Source organism: Rana temporaria, chromosome 1 (assembly GCF_905171775.1).
Source record: "Rana temporaria chromosome 1, aRanTem1.1, whole genome shotgun sequence".
NCBI classification, from domain to species: Eukaryota; Metazoa; Chordata; class Amphibia; order Anura; family Ranidae; genus Rana; species Rana temporaria.
In genome coordinates, this window is record NC_053489.1 from 366,777,569 (window position 1) to 366,802,111 (window position 24,543).

Here is a 24,543-nt window from a genome sequence, read left to right on the forward strand (position 1 = left end):
ACAGCTTTAAGCACCAACTGGGTATATTGCCACCTGCAGAAGTAGGATGATGGGTGCACGAAAATAAGACTAGCCAGGAGGCCAAAACCCCCTCTACAGCTGTGAACAACTTTTATTAGCCTAGCATCTAGGAGTTGCAACATTGCATTTCCCTCTGTGAAATCATGAGGTATTTTTATTTCTAGAAGTGTGTCACTGGCTTGGTGAGGTTATATAATATAGATCATGGTAGTACCCCCAGTTGCAGTCATCAAGCCGATGCGGGTTCTTGCTATGTGCGGTCCAGCTGCGACGGCCTGGTTTTTAACAGACAGCCTGGTAGTCTTTTACAGTGCCCGCTGCTGAAGTTAGCAGATGTACAGCATATCTGGCCTTAGAAGGAAGCCTGACCCAGGAAGTGATTTTAGATTTTAGAGATTTACTCAAACCTTCTCAGTGCCCAAAAAGAACAGAATTTGTCCAGATCTGAATCTCAAAACTTTAAATATTTAGATGTAAAAGGTTAAAGTGGAGGTTCCCCTAAAAATAAACTTTTAACATTGCATTTCCCACATTAATGACAATTAGAATCGGCTGGTTTTATTAAAAAAAAAACGTCCGTATGTACCGTTCGCTTCCGGGTACGATGGTGGGGCTGGGCGTTCCTAATTGATGGACAGGCATCCGACCATACATTGCGTCACGAGATGCCGAAAGAAGCCGAACGTCGGTGCGCATGCGCCGTATAGAGCCGCACCGACGTTCGGCTTCTTTCGGCATCTCGTGGCGCGATGTATGCGTCGGTCGGATGCCTGTCCATCAATTGGGAACGCCCAGCCCCACCATCGTACCCGGAAGCGGCGGTGAGAACGCATATAGCAAACGGTACTTACGGACGTGTTGTTTTTTTTTTTTTTAATAAAACCAGCCGATTCTAATTGTCATTAATGTGGGAAATGCAATGAAAAGTTTATTTTTAGGGGAACCACCCCTTTAAGTCAGTCCTTGCAAACAGTAGTGATGTTCCTGCATCAGTAGTATGTTCTATCATATCGCATGCCCATGTACCCATTTACTATGGGGCACCAGTGGTTCTTGCATTTTGCGGTAGGGTGGGAGCACTGCCAATTTGTAGCCTTGCCCTTCAGCCTAGTTACTGTTTCTCAGGTGTTTCCCAAAATGTTGATGCCAGTCTTAACTGCGTTGTGGTTGAGAGGGATACCAATATCTGGACGTCCTTATATTGTGAGTAGATTATTTTTCATATCTGGCGTCAAGCCTGTTGTCACCATTCGGAAACTAAAGGAGTTTGAGTTGATCCCAAACCTCAAGAAATCCTGACTGTTTCTGTCACTTAAAGTGAAAAAAATTATATAATCGGCTCAATAATCAATATAATAATGTGAAATCAATATTTAATTGGCCTACTAATAGGCTTCATGTAATTGCTGCCCCCACCACTTGGGCTACTTTCACACTGGGGCGGTGGTGGCGTTTTCTCTGAGCTGTTTGGTCGCTAGCGGGGCGCTTTTAACACCTGCTAGCAGCTGAAAAGGGGTTAAAAGTGCCCGCAAAGCTCCGCTGCAGTGGCGCTTTTCCGGCTCTTTGGCGCTGCCCATTGATTTCAATTGGCAAGGGCGCTGTAGGAGCAGTGTATACACCGCTCCTACAGCGCCGCAGAGATGCAGCTTGCAGGACTATTTTTTTTTGGAGTCCTGCCAGCACACCGCTCCAGTGTGAAAGCCCTCGGGTTTGCAGGTGCTATTTTTAGCACCTGTAAAGCGCCTCAGTGTGAAATCTGCCTTGGAGCATACCCACATGCGACTCGATATTTCAAACAAAATATAGTGTAGTGCAACCATAAACAAATCTAAATAAAACAAGTCCAAATATAGCAACTTTCAGTGACAGTTCATAAATTTCCAGTGACCACCACCTCTACCTGGAATGCCTGCTCGCCTCCAAAAGTTGACCGAACTACAGAGTCCATTTCAGGACGTTTTCTCCGTTCACATCATGATTGTTGATGTGCATGTTTTTCACATTTGTATGTGAGCATTTTATATCCAAGTTACCATTTTTATAAATGTTATTAGCAGAGAGCACTATGGTTTGCCTTTTTTATATGGCCACACATGACAGAATGAGATCCCAGGAGGAGGGCTGTGCTCTCTAGGTGCACTGTGATGATGATTTATGTTCCCGAAAAATCCTGAGAGATATTACGCTAAGCGTGTGCGACTGTGGTGAGGACTACATAGTGAGAACCCAGGAGGAGGTCTGTCTTGTCCAGGAACACCTGGAGGAAGTTTTGTTTTTCCCAAGGCATCCTGAGAGATGGATATAATCACAGGCGCGTGTGACTCTAGTGGGGTCAACTTTTGGAGGTGAGCAGGCATTCCAGCTAGAGGTGGTCACTGGAAATTTATGAACAGTCACGAAAACAGTGGAATTTTGTTATATTTGGACTTTTTTTTATTTGTTTATAGTTGCGCTGCACTATATTTTTGTTTTGTCACTTGCCTATAATCAGGGCTGTGGAGTCGGAGTCGGGGGAAATTTTGGGTACCTGGAGTCGGCAAACAATGCTCCGACTCCGACTAAATTTAGATTGGAATAAAAAAAAAGCAAGTTTAAATGTCCCAATTCACAAAAAGTTATTAATGACTTCTCTACTGTAAGAATAAAGACCAATGCATGCAGTGCCTCACGTAACCGCAAAACGAACATGTTAAGTGACCGTGAAGAAGCATGCTTTTCATGTGCTTCACTATATGGCACGCAACGCACAATTAGGAGCTGCAATACTTTCCATAGTGTTGTGTTCTGCTTTTACAGGGAACGCATGTTAGAGAACCAGTAAGTGTCCAAATAAAAAAAATTCCAACAGGAGTTTTATAAAGCACTAAAAGAAGTTGAAAAGTATGATCGCTCATCAAAACTTACTGTTGAAGAAGCCATCCTTGTTTATACAGAGATCGTTAGTGATGTGGCCAGAATAGTTACTGCAATGCCACCCACCCAAGTCAGTCCTAAAAATAATAAAGTCTGACTTAAGAGCCTCTATGAAAGAGGATCTGGCAGAGGCAATTCTCTTCCTTAGAACTCTACATTGAATTGATTTGCATTTGCTAAGCCTATAACTAAATTTCAAGATTAATATAAACCATTTCTAGGTTTTACAGATTTTGTTTTTGGTTCATTATAGATAAGCTTTGTTTTTGTTCTAAAACAACCAAATACTGTGGTTTGTATTTTTGAACTGGTAAAGATCCCGTTCCTGATGTTTATGCCTGCTGCTACTATCCAGCCACTTGATTGTTTTCATTGTGTTTACTGTATTGCACAGTTTAAGCAAAAGACAGACTGTTGGCTTCCCAGCCAGTAGTCCTGTGGTAGGTTGCGTTTCTTTCCCTCAAGGAATGTATAAAATACATTTGCATATTAATACAGAGGAGTCGGAGCGTCGGAGTCGGAAGTACATAAAACTGAGGAGTCGGAACATTTATCTACCGACTCCACAGCCCTGCCTATAATACAGCTTCAGATTCATCTACTGCACTTGTGCAGGTGGTCGTTTATTTCCCAGAGTAATGGGTTTCATTGTAGCATCCTTTTGAGGTCATTCTCTATTTATTTAAAACATCCCTCCAAAAATATGCAGCAATGAGATCATGTCTCAGTGGAACAAGTTTTGTTGTTTTCATAGTAGGTAAGGTTGAATAAAGACAATGGTCCCTCCAGTTCAACCTGTGTAGGTGTATGTGTGTCCATGTCGATAATCCTTTCCCATATCCCTGTTGTGTTCACTAAGATACATGCCCAAGATTCTTAAAACTACCAATACTCCCTGCTAACACCCATTGTGGAAGAGAGTTCCACACCCCCTACGCATCTTAAGGTTAAATCGCTTCTCCTCTGATCCCATTGTGTGGCCCTGTGTCCTCTTACAATTCAAGACTGAAAAGTTTTCTTCCTACGCTGGGATGCCCATTGGGGTTTTTGTATACTGCTATCACATATCCTCTAGCGTTTTTCTCCAGGGACAATAAATTTGGTGCTTGTAGTTATTCCTCGTTTATTGAGGTACTTCTGTCCACCTATTTTAGTTGCCCTTCTCTGGACTTTCCTCCGCTCCAGCACATCCTTACAGAGGACTGATTCCTGCCAAACTGGTCGAGATTCGAACCATCTGTAGCCTGATTTAGTTTGATTTTCTGTTTTATTTGCTCACCCCATTGTGACGCTGCTTTAGGACATCCCAGTTGTTGGTAATCTAAAGAATAGCTGTATTCCCCCAATGAACACAAAAAAATTTTTTTTTTTACTCGCTGTAAAGACATTTTCTCTGTGTTCTTTGGAGGGCACTCCTTAATCTTGCTGCTGCCTGTTTGTGGAAATATTTTCGTTCTTTTCATTTGCACTATGTCATGTAACTGACTTGTCCTTGGCTGTAGAGGGTGTTTTGGCCACCAGTGGTGGTCGCACCCTGGGCTTAACACACAGATCTACCCAATTGGTGATCATCTAAAGCAGAGATGAGTTCTCCAATGAACATAGAGAAAATATTTTTTCTCCTATTTTTGTGTGTTTTACGGTTATCCCAATCGTAGTAAACCCCTTGCTTTTCTTATGTTTTTTACAGGTTGTAAAATTGCACACTAGATTAGGAAAACCAATTCCTGATACAGAACCTGTCATAACACACACACCTGGACCACCCAGCAAATCTCCAACATTCACTTCCACTGGAATGCAAAACCTAGAAAATGTACAATCCCTTGAATATTCCGCCAACTCAGAGTCATTACCTACAGGTAAGAGTCAAATCCAATAATGGCTACTTAAATCTTAATTTAAAACTTGAGAATAATTTGAACTTATATGATAAAAAAAATACGTGTTTTTAATTCAGGGATACAGTCATGGCCTATCAGAGGTACTCACCAAGGCCGAGATGCTGAGAGCACTTCCCCCTTGCAACTAAGCGCACTCCACATCTGGAGGTGATGTAGAGGGTGAGGGGCACAAAGAAGCATGAGTCACCAGCAGGCTGGACAGATCTTGCTTCAAGATCACTGGAGAGCCGTTGCTGTGCAGAGGTAGGCTTGACAGTCTGGGCCCCAGGCCCGGCTAAGGTTCTAACCCAACAGGGCTGAAGGGAAGCCGGGGGTCAAACACGGGAAGCAATCTGAGTGGAGAATTCCTTTAAGCAAGCCCCCAGGAGTCCAACACAGGAGGCAGACAGAGTAGAGAAGTCCTTAAAGCAAGCCAGGGGTCAGGTACTTGATATGATCAGAGCAGGTCAAGGTCAATCCGGGTCAAAGGGTAATCACAAGATGACAGGATACTGGAGCAAGGAACAAAGGAAGCTGAGAGACAAACCAGCAACTAAAGATAAGGCTGAACAGCCTTTTATAGGCCGGCAAAGAAACTCTCATGCGCGCTGCAATGCGCCCGTGCCGTTCCGCTGTATTGCGTACCCACATGTGCCGAAGCGATATTCATGTGCGCAAGTGCCGATATTGGCAAGTCCAGTTTCTGTTTATTCTCTGACATGGCCAAAAATATTGGTGTAAGCATAGGATAGTTTTGCCTTAACGAGATGTGATCTGTAGTAGTAGTGTAGATGTAGTTTAAAGGGGTTGTAAAGGAAAACTGTTTTTTTCCCCCCCTAAATAGCTTCCTTTACCTTAGTGCAGTCCTCCTTCACTTACCTCATCCTTCGATTTTTGCTTTTAAATGTCCTTATTTCTTCTGAGAAATGCTCACTTCCTATTCTTCTGTCTGTAACTCACCACCGTAATGCAAGGCTTTCTTCCTGGTGTGGAGAAACCTTGAGGGGGGAGGGGGTGAGCAGGCAAGTCGGGACACTCTCTACTTTGCAGATAGAGAAAGGAGCTGTGTGTTAGTGGGCGTCCTGACACTCCTGCTCGCCCCCTCCCCCCTCAAGAGGCTTTCTCCACACCAGGAAGAAAGCCTCGCATTACGGTGGTGAGTTACAAACGGAAGAACAGGAAGCGAGCATTTCTCAGAAGAAATGAGGACATTTAAAAGCAAAATTGAAGGATGAGGTAAGTGGAGGACTACACTAAGGTAAAGGAAGCTATTTAGGGAAAAAAAAAATCCTTTAACCACTTAACCCCCGGACCATATTGCTGGTCAAAGACCAGAGCACTTTTTTGCGATTCGGCACTGCGTCGCTTTAACTGACAATTGCACGTTCGTGCGACATGGCTCCCAAACAAAATTGGCGTCCTTTTTTTCCCACAAATAGAGCTTTCTTTTGGTGGTATTTGATCACCTCTGCGGTTTTTAGTTTTTGCGCTATAAACAAAAATATAGCGACAATTTTGAAAAAAAAATGAATATTTTTAACTTTTTGCTATAATATCCCCCAAAAATATATATAAAAAAACTTTCTTTTTTCCTCTATTTAGGCCGATGGTTATAAAAAAATCGCAATAAACGTTTATCGATTGGTTTGCGCAAAATTTATAGTGTTTACAAAATAAGGGGTAGTTTTATGGCATTTTTATTAAGATCTTTTTTTTTTTTTTTACTAGTAATGGTGGCGATCAGTATTTTTTTTTTTTTTTCAGTACTGCGACATTATGGCGGACACTTCGGACACATTTTTGGGACCATTGTCATTTTTATAGTGATCAGTGCTATAAAAATGCCACTGGCAGGGAAGGGGTTAACACTAGGGGGCGGAGAAGGGGTTAAGTATGTTCCCTGGGTGTTCTAACTGTAGGGGGGGGTGGCCTTACTAGGGGAAATGACTGATCGCTGTTCATACATTGTATGAACAGACGGTCAGGCATTTCTCCCCTGACAGGACCGGGAGCTGTGTGTTTACACACACAGCTCCTGTTCCTCGCTCTGTAACGAGCAATCGAGGTTTCTGCGCTTCACGGTAGGGAGGACCACTGTCGGTTGTGGCTCCTCCTTTTGGCCTAGCGTCAGCACCAAGTGTCTTCAGAAGGTGCTCGCACCGATCCTAGCTTTGATGGGACAGTGAGGCTTGCCATTGTGGGCTACTTGGACGTCTTTCCTCTGAAAGCAGAGGAGGGTGTGTCTATAGCCAGTCAGACCCTCCAAGATTTTGGGTGGGTGTTCAACGTTTAGAAGTCTGTCCTGGTTCCGACTCAGCGTTTGGAAGTACCTAGGGTTGTTTCTGGACTCCTCGGGGGCGAAGGTCTTTCCTCCCCTGGAGAAATTGCAGACTCTTCAGTCTGCAGTGTGGCTGTTGGCATCACGCAATCGGTCATATCTCAGTTTTTTGCATGCGAGTCCTGGGCCTGTTGGTTGCCTCCCTCGCGGTGGTACCGTATGCCCAGTTCCACACTCGTGTTTGCAGAGGGTGATACTTTCCAAGTGGTACACATCTCCTTTGTCTCTGAATCGCCAGATTCAAGTAAGCCTCCTAGTCAGTCTCTGAATTGGTGGCTGAGATCTTTTGGTGGATTGGGGGAGTCGATTCTTCCCTTCCAGTGGACAGTGATTACGACGGACAACAGGCTCACGGGTTGAGAGGGGCGTCTGGGGGTCCGGGCGACCCGGGTCGCTGGACTCTAGCGGAATCCTGTGTACCGATGAATGTCCTAGAACTCCGGGCAATCGGGCTATGCTTTTCCTCGTGGTCGAGGAGGTTGCAAGGTTGCCCGATCAGGATTCAGCCAGACAACGCCACAGATGTGGCTCAGGTCTACCATCTGGTTAACTGGCAGTCAAACCACCTGAGTCGCCAGATGCTGGACCAGGGCGACTTGTCTTGGCACTCGGAGGTGTTTCAACTCCCTTGCAGGAGGTATGGCTCACAGGGCTTGGATCTCCTGGCCGCTCCTCTCAAACGCAAGGTGTCGAAGTTCGTGGCCAGGTCTAGTGATGCCTGTACAGTCGCGTCTGACGCGTTGGTGTCCCTGTGGGGTCAGTATCGGCTACTTTATAAAGGGGAAAGGTTGTTGCGCTAAAATAAAAAATCTAAGCAATAAAATTGAGGAAAATTAATTATGAAACCAGTAACCCAAATCAATGAGGGACTAGAAAGAGGATAAATTCAGTCCTGCTGCGTCCACAAAAATAAAGTTCATATAGGAGTAAACAAATGTTAAGGAGCAAATAAAAACACCTTGAGCCAGTAAGAATTGGAGGCTTACCAAATGGCAAGCAATGTGTGCTTGCGGCTGCAAACCCCAGCCAGGGCCTTTAAAGGTGATCCTCGCAGGGGGAGGTGGAAAAAGAAGAGGATTCTTGAAGTCTCCACCGAAAACCCAGATTAGTGAGCCGTATCACAGGAAGAAAACATTCAATGGTGAAGTATGTTTGATCAGCACACACATAGGTAAAAAGTGACTTTGAGAACCACCATCACCAGCACCCTATAAGTAGGAGGCTTACCAGAACATGTATGAACATCAGCAAGTGGCTAAAACCCTAGCCTGGGCCTTTAAACTCCTGGGCTGTAATGATAGTCCTAAGTGTCCTCCGTGTTCAATGGGTACATAAAGGGAGTGATAGAGCCCACATAGTGAAGTTCGTTTAAACCATACGTTTAATAGTTAAAAGATTACACTTACAGTGTCACAATAGGAATAAAAACAAAGAGAAGCCGGCCGGCTCGGAACAAACGCCCGTCCACTCTACACAACACGTCCTGCGTCAGCACGCTACCTTCCCGACGCGCGTTTCGTCATAAAATGACGTCATCTGGGGCACGGAGGACACTTAGGACTATCATTACAGCCCAGGAGTTTAAAGGCCCAGGCTAGGGTTTTAGCCACTTGCTGATGTTCATACATGTTCTGGTAAGCCTCCTACTTATAGGGTGCTGGTGATGGTGGTTCTCAAAGTCACTTTTTACCTATGTGTGTGCTGATCAAACATACTTCACCATTGAATGTTTTCTTCCTGTGATACGGCTCACTAATCTGGTTTTCGGTGGAGACTTCAAGAATCCTCTTCTTTTTCCACCTCCCCCTGCGAGGATCACCTTAAAGGCCCTGGCTGGGGTTTGCAGCCGCAAGCACACATTGCTTGCCATTTGGTAAGCCTCCAATTCTTACTGGCTCAAGGTGTTTTTATTTGCTCCTTAACATTTGTTTACTCTTATATGAACTTTATTTTTGTGGACGCAGCAGGACTGAATTTATCCTCTTTCTAGTCCCTCATTGATTTGGGTTACTGGTTTCATAATTAATTTTCCTCAATTTTATTGCTTAGATTTTTTATTTTAGCGCAACAACCTTTCCCCTTTGTTCTATGTTGTGTTTGTATAACACTCCGTTGTTGCAGCTTTACTAGCAATTTATTGTCTTTTAGCGCGGTAATTTTCTTCCATCGGCTACTTTATGCCTTTCCTCCATTGTAGTTGCTTCCCCGGCTGCTCCAGAGTGGAGGCTGAAGGGATCCCGATGATTCAAATCGCTCCAGATTGGACCCGGCGTCCTTGGTACGCTAATCTCTGGCGGCGGATGTACCCTGGCAGTTGCCAATGCGGGAGGACCTTCTGTCTCAAGGTCCCATACTTTATTCTGTTGTACGGTCGCTGGCTTTCACGACGTGACTATTGGAAGCCAGGTTTTTAGAGACCGGGGTCTGTCCGACTCGGTTATCTCAACCATGCTGAGGGCAAGGTAGTCTCTTCCAGGAGGATCTACCATCGCACCTAGAAGGCCTTCATCTCTTTGTGTGAAAATATGGGGTGCTGTCCATGGACGTACTGTGTCCAGGGTCCTGCTGTTTTTACAGCCTGGAGTGGATCTGGAAATTGCCTTAAGCACTGGTTAGGAGCAGATTTCAGCCTTGGCTGTGTCTTTTCAGTGGCCTTTTGCAGCCCATTCTCTGGTGGGTACCTTCTGTTCAAGGGGTTTCGTCATGACTTCCCGCCTTTTGACCCACCTCTTCCCCCATGAGTTTTGACTGGTGCTCTCGGTTCTTCAGGAACCTTCCTTTTGTAAACATCGGCGAGATTCCTCTCGACACTATCTCTGAAGATGGACTTTTTTGGTGGCCATTACTTCTGTCCGAAGGGTTTCTGTGTTGGCGGCCTTGCATCTCGCCGTACTTGATCCTCCATATGGAGTGGGGGCGGTGTTGCGCCCGCAACCCTCCTTTCTTCCGAAGGTGGTTTCGGCCTTTCACCTGAATGAGGACTTTGTTCTTCCATCCTTATGTCCCTGGCCAGCGCATCCTAAGGAGGTTGCGCTTCATTCTTTAGGCATGGTACATGCTTTGCAGGTGTACCTGCCTGCTACGGCTCCGTTTTGGAGATCCGACGCACTTTTTGTGTAGGTGTCGGGTCCACAAAAGGGGCCTGGCGGTCTCGTCGGCCACCATTTCTTGGTGGATCAGGCAGCCCGTCATGCAGGCCTATGCTCTTAGGGGGCGGCCCCTTTCCGGTCACGGCACTTTCGACCAGGGCAATTGGTGCTTCCTGGGTTTTCCAACATCAAGCATCTGTCTCACAGGTGTGCAAGGCGGCGACTTGGTTGCCCGTCCACACTTTTTCCAAATTTTTACAAGGTTAATGTGAGTGCATCTTCTGATGCTGCTTTCGGCCGCAAGGTTTTGCAGGCAGCTGGTTAAGGTTGCAACTCCTCCGTTGAGCTCTGCTTGTTTTTGGGGTGAAGTTAAATTTGGTTTTACTGATACTGTTCCCACCCCTCGTTTTTGACACTGCTTGGGGATGTCCCACTTGTCAAGATTTAAGGAGCTGTGTCCGTCCATGGACGACAGAGAAAAGGATTTTTTAGTGAGTACAAAAATCCAATTTTTTTTATGCCGATTCCAGCACTTGTTTAACTTTTTTTTTATTTTTTTTTTGTTTCTTTTTTTTTAGAACTTGCATGCATCGTTTTTTAGCACACATCACTGCAACAGAATGTTGTGAACTGGCCTCATAGGAAACAAGGCTCCTTGCCACTTGTCTGCTAAGTGCATTTGCAATTCACTTTGTGTGAAATAGCCCTGATACAGCTGACTATTAGGGATGAGCCCAGTGTTCGAGTCAAAAGTAATTTCGACTCGAACATCGAGTGTTCACCTGTTCGCCGAATAGCGAACATTATGCGGTGTTCGCGGCAAATTCGAAAGCCGCGGAACACTGTTAAAGTCTATGGGAGATAAACATTAAAAATCAAAAGTGCTAATTTTACAGGCTTCTATGCAAGGTATTGTCTTAAAAAATGTTTGGGGCCCTGGGGGCTGCCCCAGGGTACATGTATCAATGCTTAAAGTTAACGATAAAAGTGAAATATTCCTTTAAATTTCGTACCTAGAGGGTGTCTATAGTATGCCTGTAAAGTGGCGCATTTTTCCTGTGTTTAGAACAGTCCGGCAGCAAAATGACTTTTCTAAAGGGGGGGGGGGGGTTAATTTAAAACCGATCGCAGCTGTAATGAATTGTCGGGTCTCGACAATGCAGATAAGTCATTAAAAAAAAATGCCCCCCCAGTCCATTACCAGGCACTTTGGGTCTGGTATGAATATTAACCACTTCCTTACTGGGCACTTAAACCCCCTTCCTGACCAGAGGACTTTTTGCGATTCGGCACTGCGTCGCTTTAACTGACAATTGCGCGGTCGTGTGACGTGGCTCCCAAACAAAATTAACTATAAATATGCACTAATTACTGTATAAATGTGACTGGCAGGGAAGGGGTTAACACTAGGGGGTGAGGAAGGGGTTAAATGTGTACCCTAATATTAGTGTTCTAACTGTGGGGGAAGGGGGGTGACTGGGGGGGGTGGTGACCGATCTGTGTCTCTATGTACAAGAGACACAGATCCGTCTCCTCTCTCCCCTGACAGCACCGCTGTCTGCGAGAGCCAGGAATGAGAGATGATCTCATATGTAAACATGAGATCATCTCTCATTGGCCGCACAGATCGCCTAGGAAACGGCCGCTCCGATTGGCCGTTCACGGCGATCTGTGACTGGCTGTGTCCAAGGGACACGGCCAGCACAGCAGTTCCCCGCTGCGCGCTCGGGGAACGAGCAAAGGGGCGGCCGTAAAAAGACGGCTTGTTAGAGATTGGGAGCCGCGCTGCGGCCGTACAAAGTCGTACGGCCGTCAGCTAGTGGTTAAGGGATATCCCAAACCAAAATTTAAAAAAATGCGTGGGGGTCCCCCCAAAAATCCACACCAAGGCCCTTATCCAAGCATGCAACCTGGCATTGTTTAATTTAAAAAAAGAACGATTTCACCTTTTGTTTCACTTTACGCATTATGCTCCCGGAAAAACTGTAGTTTTTTTAAAACTTTTTTGCATTGATACATGTCCCCTGAGGTAGGACGTGGGTCCCCAAACACTTTGTATGGCAATAACTTCCCTTTAAGGCTTTAAAAAAAAATTGTTTGTCCCATAGACGTTAAAGGTGTTCGCGTGTTCGAGCAAATTCAGGGGGGTGTTCGACTCATCCTTACTGACTACATTTCTAGTTGTACAGCTGTGGCCAAAAGTATTGCGAATTACTCAAATATTATATTTTATTAAGTCTGCTACTTCAGTGTTCAGATGTTACTATGGTATACTGAAGTATAATTAGAATAATTTCATAAGTGTCCAAGGCTTTTATTGACAATTACATTAAGTTTATGCAAAGAGTAAATATTTGCAGTGTCGACCCTTCTTTTTTTAAGAACTCTGCAATTCGCTCTGGCATGCTGGCAATCAACTGGTCCACGTCCTGACTGATGGCAGCCCATTCTTGCATAATCACTGCTTGGAGTTTGTCAATTTGATTTTTTTTTTTTTTTTTTGACCAGAAGTTCTCAATGGGATTAAGGTCAGGGGAGTTTCCTGGCCATGAACCCAAAGTTTTGATGTTTTGTTCCCCAAGCCACTTGGTTATCACTGTTGCCTTATGGCAAGATGCTCCATCATGCTGGGAAAGGCAGTGTGCGTCATCAAACTGTTTTTGGATGGTTGAGAAGTTGCTCTCTGAGGATGTTTTTCTTGTGGGCGAGCCCACTCCCTTGGCTGAAAAGCAACCCCGCACATTAATGGTCTCGGGATACTTGACTGGACTGATGGTAGCGCTCCCCCTTTTTTTTTTCTTGTCCGGACAAGGTTTTTTTCCAGATGCTCCAAACAATCGGAAAGGGGATTCATCAGAGAAAATTACTTTACCCTTTTAGTCCTCAGCAGTCCAATCCCCAATGTGTCCCTGATGATTTTCCTGGAGAGAAGTGGCTTCTTTGCTACCCTTCTTGACACCAGGCCATCCTCCAAAAGTCTTCTCCCTGTGCGTGCAGATGCACTTACACCTGCCTGCTGCCATTCCTGAGCAAGCTCTGCACTGGTGGTGCCCCAATCTGAATCAACTAGAAGATGGGCCTGGCACTTGCTGGACTTTCTTGGATGCCCTGAAGCCGCCTTCACAACAATTTAGTGTAGTTTGGTTGTAATATCCCCCACTGTTATGTCCACATCTCCCCCCCCCCCACTTTAATGTCCACATCTCCCCCCCCCCCTGTAATGTCCACATCTCCCCCCCCTGTAATGTCCACATCTCCCCCCCCTGTAATGTCCACATCTCCCCCCCCTGTAATGTCCACATCTTTCCCCCCCCCCTGTAATGTCCACATCTCCCCCCCCTGTAATGTCCACATCTCCCCCCCCTGTAATGTCCACATCTCCCCCCCCTGTAATGTCCACATCTCCCCCCCCCTGTAATGTCCACATCTCCCCCCCCTGTAATGTCCACATCTCCCCCCCCCCCCCCTGTAATGTCCACATCTCTCCCCCCCCCCCTGTAATGTCCACATCTCCCCCCCCCCCCCTGTAATGTCCACATCTCCCCCCCCCCACTGTAATGTCCACATCTCCCCCCCCCCTGTAATGTCCACATCTCCCCCCCCCTGTAATGTCCACATCTTTCCCCCCCCCCTGTAATGTCCACATCTCCCCCCCCCCCCTGTAATGTCCACATCTCCCCCCCCCCTGTAATGTCCACATCTCCCCCCCCCCCCCTGTAATGTCCACATCTCCCCCCCCCCCCTGTAATGTCCACATCTCCCCCCCCCCCCCCACTGTAATGTCCACATCTCCCCCGCCCCCAGCTGTAATGTCCACATCTCCCCCCCCCCCTGTAATGTCCACATCTCCCCCCCCCCCCTGTAATGTCCACATCCCCCCTACAATTGTCTACTTGCTTACCACTAAACAGGCAGGCAGATCCACTAGCAGTTTAGGCGGGTGATGACGTCAGCGCGCCACCGCCGGGTGTACCAAGATGGCCAGAGCTAGGCCGAAGCCGCGGGCTTTGCTATGGGCTCAATCCGCGAACCGCTGTGTGTAAACAGAGATCCACGTCCTGTCAGGGAGAGGAGACCAATGCTGTGTCCCTTGTATATAGGGACACAGATCGGTCACCTCCCCCTACAGTTAGAATCACTCACTAGGGTACACATTTAACCCCTTGAGCGCCCCCTAGTGGTTAACTCCTTCCCTGCCAGTCACATTTACACAGTAATCGGTGCATATTTGTAGCACTGTTCGCTGTATAAATGTGAATGGTCCCAAAATAGTGTCAAGTGTCCGGTATGTCCGCCGCAATATCGCAGTCACGATAAATACTTATAACCATTACTAATAACAAAATTTAAAATTCTATAAATCTATCTCCTATTTTGTAGCCGCTATAACTTTTGCGCAAATCAATACGCTTATTGCATTTTTTTTTTTAACAAAAATATGTAGAAGAATACATATCGGCCAAAACGGAGGAATTTTTTTAGTGGTTTTTATTTATTTTTTTATTTTTTATATATATTTTTGGGAATATTTATTATAGCAAAATAAATATTGCTTTTTTTCCATATTTGTCGCTCTTCTTTTGTTTATAGCGAAAAAATTAAAAACCGCAGAGGTGATCAAATACCACCAAAAGAAAGCTCTATTTGTGGGGAAAAAATTATTAAAATATCATTTGGGTAACGTGTTGCATGACCGCAATTGTCATTCAAATTGTGACTGCGCTGAAAAATGACTTGGGCAGGAAGGAGGTGAAAGTGCCCAGAGTATTGAGGTGGTTAATGCCATTTTTGCCTAGAGCCTTTAGAAGATACTCTTGCACTTGCTCCCACCCTTTCACCACAAAGATTAATTACAGGATGGTCTACACTACTTCTGTAAAAATGAGAATCATTTTTATTTTTTATTTTTTTTTGCTTAGAATAAAGATAACGATTCTCTCTCGATTCTCAAAACCTTTTTTATTTTAAAGATTTGCAACCCCTGAACAAACAGGATGGCAATAAAATAAGCCATAATACACTTTGCTTCAGTCAAATTGAAAGAAATGTAATGAAAAACAAGGTACAGTGGAACCTCGGATTATGGGCATAGTCCGTTGCAGGAGTATGCTCGTAATCCAAAGTACTCGTATATCAAAGTAAGTTTCCCCATTGAAGTCAATGGAAATGAAAATAATTTGTTCCGCATTGACTTCAATTAGAAGCAATACCGCATGCGGCCAGAGGCGAGGGGGCTCCGCTAAGCCTCGCAAATGGCAGAAAAGGTCAGAGGACTCTCCAGCTGACCCCTACAAGATTTCCTACCCGAGGTCGGCCATGCTGTCGGGCATTTCCGAACGGCGCAGATCGGCTGCTATCAGCGACGTTCAGCTCGGCTCCGGCGCCCTGTGCCTCAAGCCAAAAACGGTACTGCACACCGCTTTGGTCTGAATCGTGCTCGTGTTGCGAGACAACACTAGCAAACCGAGTCACCATTTTTTTTAAATACAGTGCTCATTCTGAAATCGGAAGGGGAACTGCTTGCAGAAATGCAAAAGCATTTTCTGGCCAGTGCAGACAATCTTGGATATTGCTCCTTGTGAGCCTTTCACCAGACTAATGGATCATCCTCGCTGTCAGTGTTGCCTAAGAACAGGTAAGACTGTAGCTCCAAGGCGACAGATTGTTGCTGTGTGATGCTGGATCTGTTGGCCCTTCATTTTTGTGCTGCTTTGAAAAAGCTACCCAAGGTCTTTTAAGTCTTTGCAGGACTGCTACAAGTAGTTGTAGGGAGACTTTCCTTAACTGCTAGTTTTGACATCTCATATTTTAGTCTGTTCTGGACAGCAGTTTGGGTTATCCTCATTAATGCAAGTCATCTTAAACCTGGGATCAATCTGTGAAGTCTGCCAGTGGGGTGAGAGTCTTGTCCACAGCCTCCATGATCTCTAGGTCTTGCCATGTTGGCAAGAGGTGCCTAGCAGTCAGAAGAGAGGACATGGGTGATCGCAGCTTGCTGCTTAAGTATCCTCCTCACCATAGACTGCCTAGATCCCCACCTTGTTGGACACTGTCTTGAGCTTGTGGTCTGGTAAACAGAGGAGTTTTTGTGCCGCAGAAAGCTCCCTCTTCCTCCTCCAACTGTAGCTGAAACGCCCGACAAGCTTTTTGCGCAAACCCATAGCACGCTCAATTTGTGGGTCCTTCATTGCATTCTCTATTGCGAGAAGAAGCCTATGGCCAAAACACTGCAGTCATATCCAGTGATTTATGCATAATACTGCCTTTACTATGTTGGTTCCATTGTCTATAATGATGCACACAAGATTTTCATCCTCCAATTTGAGAGCATCATTTAATCGCTGCACCAAAGCTTCACCAGTATGGTCCTCAGGGGAAAAACAGTTTTGTAGGCCCTGACTTTTCATCTCAAAATCGTCAATAATGAAATGGATTGTTGCGCTCATGTTTGGTTCCCTTGCCATGCTTGACCATATATCTGAAGTTGCTGCAACATTAAGTACACCTCTCATTTCCTTTTCAACAGTTTCATGACATTTGTTGTACAGAGCAGGGATTCCAACGTGTGAAAAATAATTACAAGAGGGCACGCAATATCGCTTATCAAGGGTATGAATGACGTCCGTTCCAATATCTGAGCTATTTGCGTTTTCACGCTGGCTCCGTCGCGGCCATCGGCTTTCCCTGCGCTCCGACACAGGCAGCCTCCACAATACCGATGGCAGCATCCCGCTTAATGTGCGCGCTAATTTAAGATTATTTGAACCCTAGGAGAATTGTTCACTCCAGAATTAAGATTGTTGGGGGCGGAAAATCGCGATAACGATTCTCTGCGATTAATCGCGCAGCTCTAGTCTACACCTGCATTAGCATGTACTCCCACCAGACATGCTTGCCTTATCTTCCAAACTCCCGCAGGGAAATGCCCTCGCTTGTAGCTATGGCAATAACAGGAGAAAGCGAGCCAACTCTAAACAGCCGCAAAAACATTTTCTGTTCTGAAGGCTCACACAACACTCAGTCTCACGATGTGTCCCTTGTAGTGGAGCAGGAGCTGTTCTTGACCATCAGTCACAACATATGATTTCTAGCTCTCTTTCAGGCATTCAAAAAGCGACCTATTGGACAAACGCAGAATTTTCTGCATCTGTCACAATTCCTTTAACAGAGTATGGCCTTAACTTAGCCATTTCCTTTCAGACCCCAAATAGGCCTCACCTCTTCATGTGACCTGAAATTGTGGATGCCAGGCTGTAGGAATCGCAATCAATAAAGCAAACCACTTTGAATGCAGGCTAGGAAAGAGCTTTTCTCGACTCCAGGCAGCAATTTACAGGGAATAAAATGTTCATATGAGCCACACATCCCTGTAAAACACAAGTTAATAAAGTATATCAGCCTGGGCTTCATCCAGTTTCTCATCTGGAGTCTAAACCTGATATACCAGTCCCAGTGGACGCTGATTCTGAAGAGAATGGAGAAAGCTGTGGAAGATTTCACTACTGAAAGATTTAAAGATTTCACTGCTTCACAAAAGCCTTCACATTGTGAGAATGGACTCTCCTCCACTTTATCTAAGGTCCACAGTCACCACACTTGCATCAAGATCCCCAGGCTCTCCCTTTCATATCGAGGGTCGCCAGAGACCCCCCCACATTTAATCACGGTCGCCAGAGTACTTCTACCTCCCATTACATCGGAGCCCCCCTAATTATATCAGTCCTTAAAATCCCCCCCAAATATGTCATCAATTACACGAGGCTCCCCAGAGCCCCCCATTACATCAGTCTACCTCATTGCATCAGGGTCACCAGAGTTGTCGTCTCCCCCCCCCACATTCAATCGGGGTCACCAGAGAAACCATTCCCACCCCTCCTACTGCAGTACAGGCAGAAGCTGGGAGGCAGAGCACTGGGATGGTGTAGATCTAGAGGAGGATGTTCCATCGTTCTCTTGTGTGGTGGGGTAGGCACGGTTGGTTGCTAGGACCCCGGACAGTCCTAGAAACCAACCAACCACTATAGCGAACAACGATGGGCAGTGGCACTGGGTGGAACCACTGTGGCGCTGTCAGAAATACTAATAGTTGACAACCTAGCTCGTGGGCCAATTCTGGCTTGTGGGCCGGGGGTTGCCAACCCCTGGCCTATGCTCTATAACAAAAACTTCCCCCTGAGCATTTTTTGTGCACACTCCCCCCTGATCTGTTGGTGTATCCTGAGCCTTTTAGGCCTCAAGCCTCTGTTGCCCAACTCTCTTATGTTCATAGTTTTTCAAAGTTTTACCAGGTGGATCTTCTACTGATGCAACTTTTAGCCAAAAGGTTCTTGCAGCGGCGCTCTGAACCTGGGTCTTTACTCTTGTTGTTTTTGGGTCTGTTGACACAGTTGTGTTTGCCTAGTTGTTGTCTACCCTTATATTCAATTCTTTGGGATGTCCAATTGTGTGTGAGTAAGATGGCTGTGTCCTGCACTGTACAATTAGCCCTGGTTCACATTGAATGCTACTTTGAAATCATGCTACTTCACCTGATGTCTATGCAAGTCGCACCTGAAATTGCGAAAAATAGTGCAAGAACTTTTCTTTAAAATCGGTGCGGCACAGCAAAGTCTTGAACGGTTCCATTGCTGACCATAGCCATGACACTCTGCTTATTTTGATCATGACCATCCCCTGAGAGGACAGCTTAGTGGGTTGTTTAAAAATATTTATATGCATTTGTTTATGGAGTGATAATGTACTGTGGCAGCAGTAGGTGTCTTTGTACACTTAATTAGTGTTGATTGTGTTTGGCTTGCAGTACATGGTAGTGATTTTCCAGTTTCAGGATGATCTGCAAGTACCTTTTTTTTTTTTTTTTTTTTTTTTTTTTAATTTTTTTTTCTTTACAGAATCATCTGCAGTTTCATCTACAAGTTCCAAGCAACGCCCATCAATGTTAGAGATGGAAGAAGAGCACATGGATGCCCAAGATACATTTTATGGAAATGTTGTGCAACCTGTTGGAAAAAACTATGTGGAAGAGGTATAGTTTTGGCTTTAAATAGTTTTTTTTTTTTTTTTCAAAAATAAGGGTGATACAATTATGCAAGCAATGAACTGAGGGTGAAATTGAACAGAACATCAGACAACATTAATAAAGTAACATTGCAACAATTGAGAGGTTCTCCACTATTTGGGGGGAAAATGGGTAGAGCTTACGAAACCATGGAGTAAATGGAGACCCATGGGGAAGGGAGGAGAGAAAAGGCAAGATAGAAGGGAGGGAGGATGGGGTGGGGGTTTGGAGGATGAGGTATTCCTGCTTTTGTATACAAATGTTTGATATGTGAAAATTTGTTACATTTTGTATGTGGAAAACCAAATATAAAAAAAGAAAAAAAAAAAAAATATTAAGGAGTGCGTATTGAGAAGCTAAAGGCACAGGGGATTCGGCGTTCAGGAAACATTTGATAGATACCCATCCAGAATTGGCTGGCCATAGGTCCTGTCCACCACACATGAAAGAATGTGTCTTGCTGCTCAGTTATGGAAGCAGGAAGATGAGCACAATGGGTTATAACGGGCCACTCTATAGGGAACACGGTACCATATTGTCAATACTTTCTTTTTTTATATATGGCTAAAACATTGATGGAGCAGAATTTTGGTAGACTTCAAAATTTAATTCCATTCCTAGGTCAGGCGTATAGAGAAACAAAATCATGCCAAGGGCATGGGGGTCCAGGGCTGGTTTAGATGTAAAGCAGGCAAGCAAGCATCCTAGGGACCTACAGGGAAAAAAATGTTTGTTTGCAGGAAATGTCTGATCTGAAGATGACAAAATATTTCCTCATTTGCTAGTTCTTATTCCTGCTGTAGTTGGGGCAAATAATTTCATGCCACTCGTAGTCATAATGTGCCCCATTTGTGTTGCATTTTTAGAGATCCATTCTTGGTATGCCTGAGGAGTGTAAAGGCCTAGGGGAAAGGCAGGGTTAAAAAGTAAAATCCATCAAGGGTTTATGCGGGGAGATGAGGTTAGCTGAGAATTAGCTTTCTTTCAAGAGGAAGTCTGGTGGGAGGATTGGAGACAAGAACGTCTGAGGTGAAGCCAGAGCAAATTAACATGTAATGGTGCACAGCACTGAACCTCCAAGAAAACCTAGGCTGGGGTTTCTGAGATGGCGTAATGTTTTGGGAGGTGGGCCAGCTAGGTAATATTTTTGAAGGTGAGGAAGACTAAGGCCACCCAAAAGTCTACTGCGGATTAGGGTAGATATACTCAGTTGGGGTCTGGCTGCGCACCATACAAATTGAATTTGTCATTGTAGGTAATGAAAAGTAGGTGTGGAAATCCACACTGGGAGTAATAGAAGTAATATAACTAGGGAAGATGGGCCATCTTGATGATGGTGGCCACCCTTCCGAGCCATGAGATTGGGAATTTATTCTACTAACGTAAAGAGTGAACCAAGCTTCTGTAGCAACAGGGTATAAGTTGGCTGCATAAAGGTCATTATATGAAACTGACAAGTGCACCTCCAGCTATGGAAGGGAGAGTGGTTGCTACTGGAAAGTATAGTTGGGTTGGAGAGAGTGGAGGCTTGGCTTCAATTTTATTTTGTGTGCCTTGAAGCTGAAAGTGAAAAGGTTAAAGAGGTGATTGGCACGATTTTAAAGTGATTTGTAAAGGCTTGTTTAAAAAAAAAAAAAAAATGTTATACGCAAGATATAAGTATAACTGCTCTTCGCTGCTCCTAGCCCCTCCCTCCTTTAGTGCCCTTCAGCCAGCAGCAGTGTGTATCCACTCAGACACGGAGCCCTAACCTTGCCCCACCCCCTCTCTCCCCTGATTGACTGACAGTCGCGGGAGCCAATGGCTCCACTGCTCTGTCATCAGAAGTGTCCTGGATGGCTGAGGGGATCGTGGACATCGCTGGAGAGAGAAGGGGCTCAGGTAGGTAATTAGGGGTGTGCTGCTACACACAAAAGGTTTTATATTTTAATGCATAGAATGCATTAAGATAAGAAAAACCTTCTGTCTTTACAACTTCTTTAAGTGTTTTTGAGGGTTGAGAGCGAAAAAGCAGCTGTATGGCATTAATGTTGGTACGATCAGTCACATCCACTCCTACTTTCTCTGCCACGGGCTGGACACGTTTAAAGTAATCAAAAACATCCTCCGACTTTTTTTGTCTCGCATCCATCAAACCACCTGATTTGTCCTGCGAGGGGCCACTTAATAATTCTACAACATTCTGTTCACTCTCCTTTTTTTTTTTTTTTTCCCTAGTGCAATTCACTTTCATGTTTCTTATCTACTTCTTTAAATCGTCATTAACCAGATTTCTCTCTTCTACAAACACATAATGTTACACAGGAATGTGAAGGGAAGGGGCACCTCACTCGTTTGTTACACAGAAACACAAACGCGAGGAGGGGAGAAATTTGCAAAAAAAGCAGTTTCATCTCCCAAATGATTTCTCGCACTTATTTTACAACTGCCATACTTGGCATTATCTTTCTGCTTCTCAAACATTTCTTAAACATTTTAGATAACACTTGCATTGCCTGGTCTTTTGCTAGACCCATCAGTGATATGAGTTTTATAAAAACTTTTGACAGTCTCATAACTAGTTAAAGTTGCATACTTTCAAAAATCCAACATTGTACACATTTAATGCCCTTATCCAACTCTGTCAATCTGCCATGGAAATTAACATACACAGAGACCCATACAAAAATAACAGAACTCCTTCTGCTGATATTGATCTGGTCTATGTTTAGTTCAGCCTATAATAGTCTTGGTGTAATTTTCTTAACCACTGTCAATATCTTTCTGTCAAAGGACTACTTGTGCCATTTTTCTCTTCCGTTAATGGACGGACACAGCAGCCTTTGACCTTACGGTTATATCCGCTTCTTTCAGGAGAGTCTCCCTGATGTGACAGACGCAGCGCAGCCAGCTTCAGAGCACACCTCAGGTTTTTTTTAGCTCACGTTGCACCGGGTGGGGTGGTGAGTTCCCTGGGGGCCTCTGCTTCTGTTTTTAGCAGCCATGAGGTGACTGGTGGGTGCTTCTGCCTTGCAGTACAGGGTGATACAGCTGTGGGGCATTATGGAGCCTGAACCTGGTACTTCTGCCCCAAACATGCCTGAGTTAACCCTTGATGCCCTTACCCCTGTCACATCTGAGGCAATGTCGGCTGTTCTGGAGGTGTTTCTCGCCAGGTTTGAAGCGGCTAGTGTCTCTGACTCAGAATCAGGCCCTGCTATTGCATCTGGCTCTGGTTCTGTCATGTCAGAGGATGCGGGCTTAACCCATGCGGACAGTGAGGATGACTCTGCTTCAGGGTCAGTTGCTGATAAAGAATTTGGGGCTCTTATTTCTGCGGTGCGTGATACTCAGAAACTTGAGGATCTGGCTGAGGCACCAGATGTGCCAGTCCCTTTTTGGGTTCCGCAAACCGCCGCGTACCACAAAGGTGTTTCCTTGTGTTCCTTATTTGGACAAATTATTGTACAAGTAATGGGATACGCCGCAAATTTTTTTTGCCGTTCCAAAATACTTTGCGACCCGTTATCCCTTTTGAGGAGTATTTTTTTGAAGAAATGGGTCTCCTCCGTCAGTGGACCCTCCCGTGTCCAGTTTGAGCAAAGCCACCACATTGCCTGTGGAAGGGGCTCCTGCCTTTTAAAGACCCCTGCCGATAGGAGGGTGGGGGCTGTGACCCGCTCCATGTTCACAGTAGTGGGCTCCGCTGTGAGACTGGTTTTGGCCAGGACTCTGGTGACGCTGACCGAATGGGCAAAGCTTTTGCTGCAGGAGCTGGAGGCACAGGATGCTTCCTAGACCTGTAAAAACCTGGCCGAACAATTGGTTCAGGGTCTGAAGTTCGTCTGTGAGTTGGTCCTGGATACGCTTCCCTTGCTTTCCAGGGCCTCCGCCTATGCGGTGGTACTGCGCCGCCTTGTGTGGCTGAAATGCTGGTCTGCGGACCAGTCCTCAAAGAAGGCCTAAGTGGATTTACCCTTTAAGGGTGAATGGCTTTTTGGGGCGTCCCTGGATGACATCATTAAGGATGCCACAGGTGGTAAGAGCACGTTGCTCCCACAGTCTGGGAAGGGCAAGGAGCCTCGCCGTAAGCAAGGGCCCTCCTTTACTACTCCCAAGCGTTTTTTTCGTGCGCCCAGTGCGGCGGGAAAAAGTTTGCAAGGTGCTAAACCCCCGCTGCGGGGCAGAAGCGCACCTGGTACCGCAAGCCCGACAAGCCTGCTTTCGCATGAAGGTCTGCCCCGCCCGTGTCTTGGGTGGGGGGCCAGCTTCGCGAATTCACAGCTCGGTGGAGGTCTCTTCTTTCCGACCGTTGGGTTTGCGAAGTAGTTTCCTCAGGGTACAAGAGTTTCTCTCTTGTCCACCAAACAGATTTTTTTCCTTCCAACCTCCAGATCGCCGGAAGGCTCTGGCAGGGGCTGTCCAGGACCTACTGGACAGGGGGAGTGGTTGTGCCAGTTCCCTCGATGGAGTAAAACCCCTGAAACCGTTCCAATCTGGAAGGAAGGGGTCTGGCCAATCCTGGACCTCAAGGCCCTCAATTGTTTTGTCATGGTGCAAAAATTCAGGATGGAGTTGTTTCGCTCGGTAATAGCAGTGCTCCATCAGGGGGACTTTCTGGTGTCCTTGGACATCATGGACGCGTACCTACATGTTCCCATATGCACAAAGCACCAGAGGTTTCTGCGCTTTGTGGTCGGGGAGGACCATTTTCAATTTGTGGCCCTCCCGTTTTGGCTTGGCATCGGCACCACGGGTTTTCACCAAGGTGCTTGCCCCGATACTGGCCCTGCTGAGACAGCGGGGGGGATCGCTATTGTGGGATATCTGGACGACCTTCTCCTGCGAGCTTCTTCAGGCTCAGAATTAGAGGACGTGTCTTATCACGTGTCAGATTCTCCAAGAGTTCGGCTGGCTTCTGAAGTCCAGAACTCGGTGTTGGTTCCGTCTCAGACTGGAATACCTGGGACTAGTCCTGGATTCCACGGAGGCGAGTGTTTTTCTCCCAACGGAGAAACTTCAGACGCTGCAATCTGCGGTGCAGCAGTTGTCCGTCCAGAAGTGGTCATCTCTTCGATTCTGCATGAGGGTTCTGGGTCTGATGGTGGCCTCTTTTGAGGCGGTTCCGTATGCCCAATTCCACACCAGGGAGCTACAGAAGGAAATTCTGTCACGTTGGGACAAGCTCCCGTCATCTCTGGATTACCAGATTCAGTTGAGTCAACTGGTCAAGTCCTCCCTGGTGTGGTGGCTGATGTCTCC

General features: G+C 45.8%; 1 protein-coding gene across 1 annotated transcript in view; it reads left to right on the forward strand.

Annotated features, from left to right (window-relative positions):
* The window catches only part of ZFR2 (zinc finger RNA binding protein 2), a 290,651-nt gene that overhangs the window by 88,187 nt on the left and 177,921 nt on the right, over positions 1-24,543 (forward strand). The window contains exons 6-7 of the mRNA XM_040339314.1: positions 4,625-4,796; positions 19,136-19,269. Coding sequence (XP_040195248.1) covers positions 4,625-4,796; positions 19,136-19,269 — 306 coding nt within the window. The remainder of the gene's footprint in view (positions 1-4,624; positions 4,797-19,135; positions 19,270-24,543) is intronic.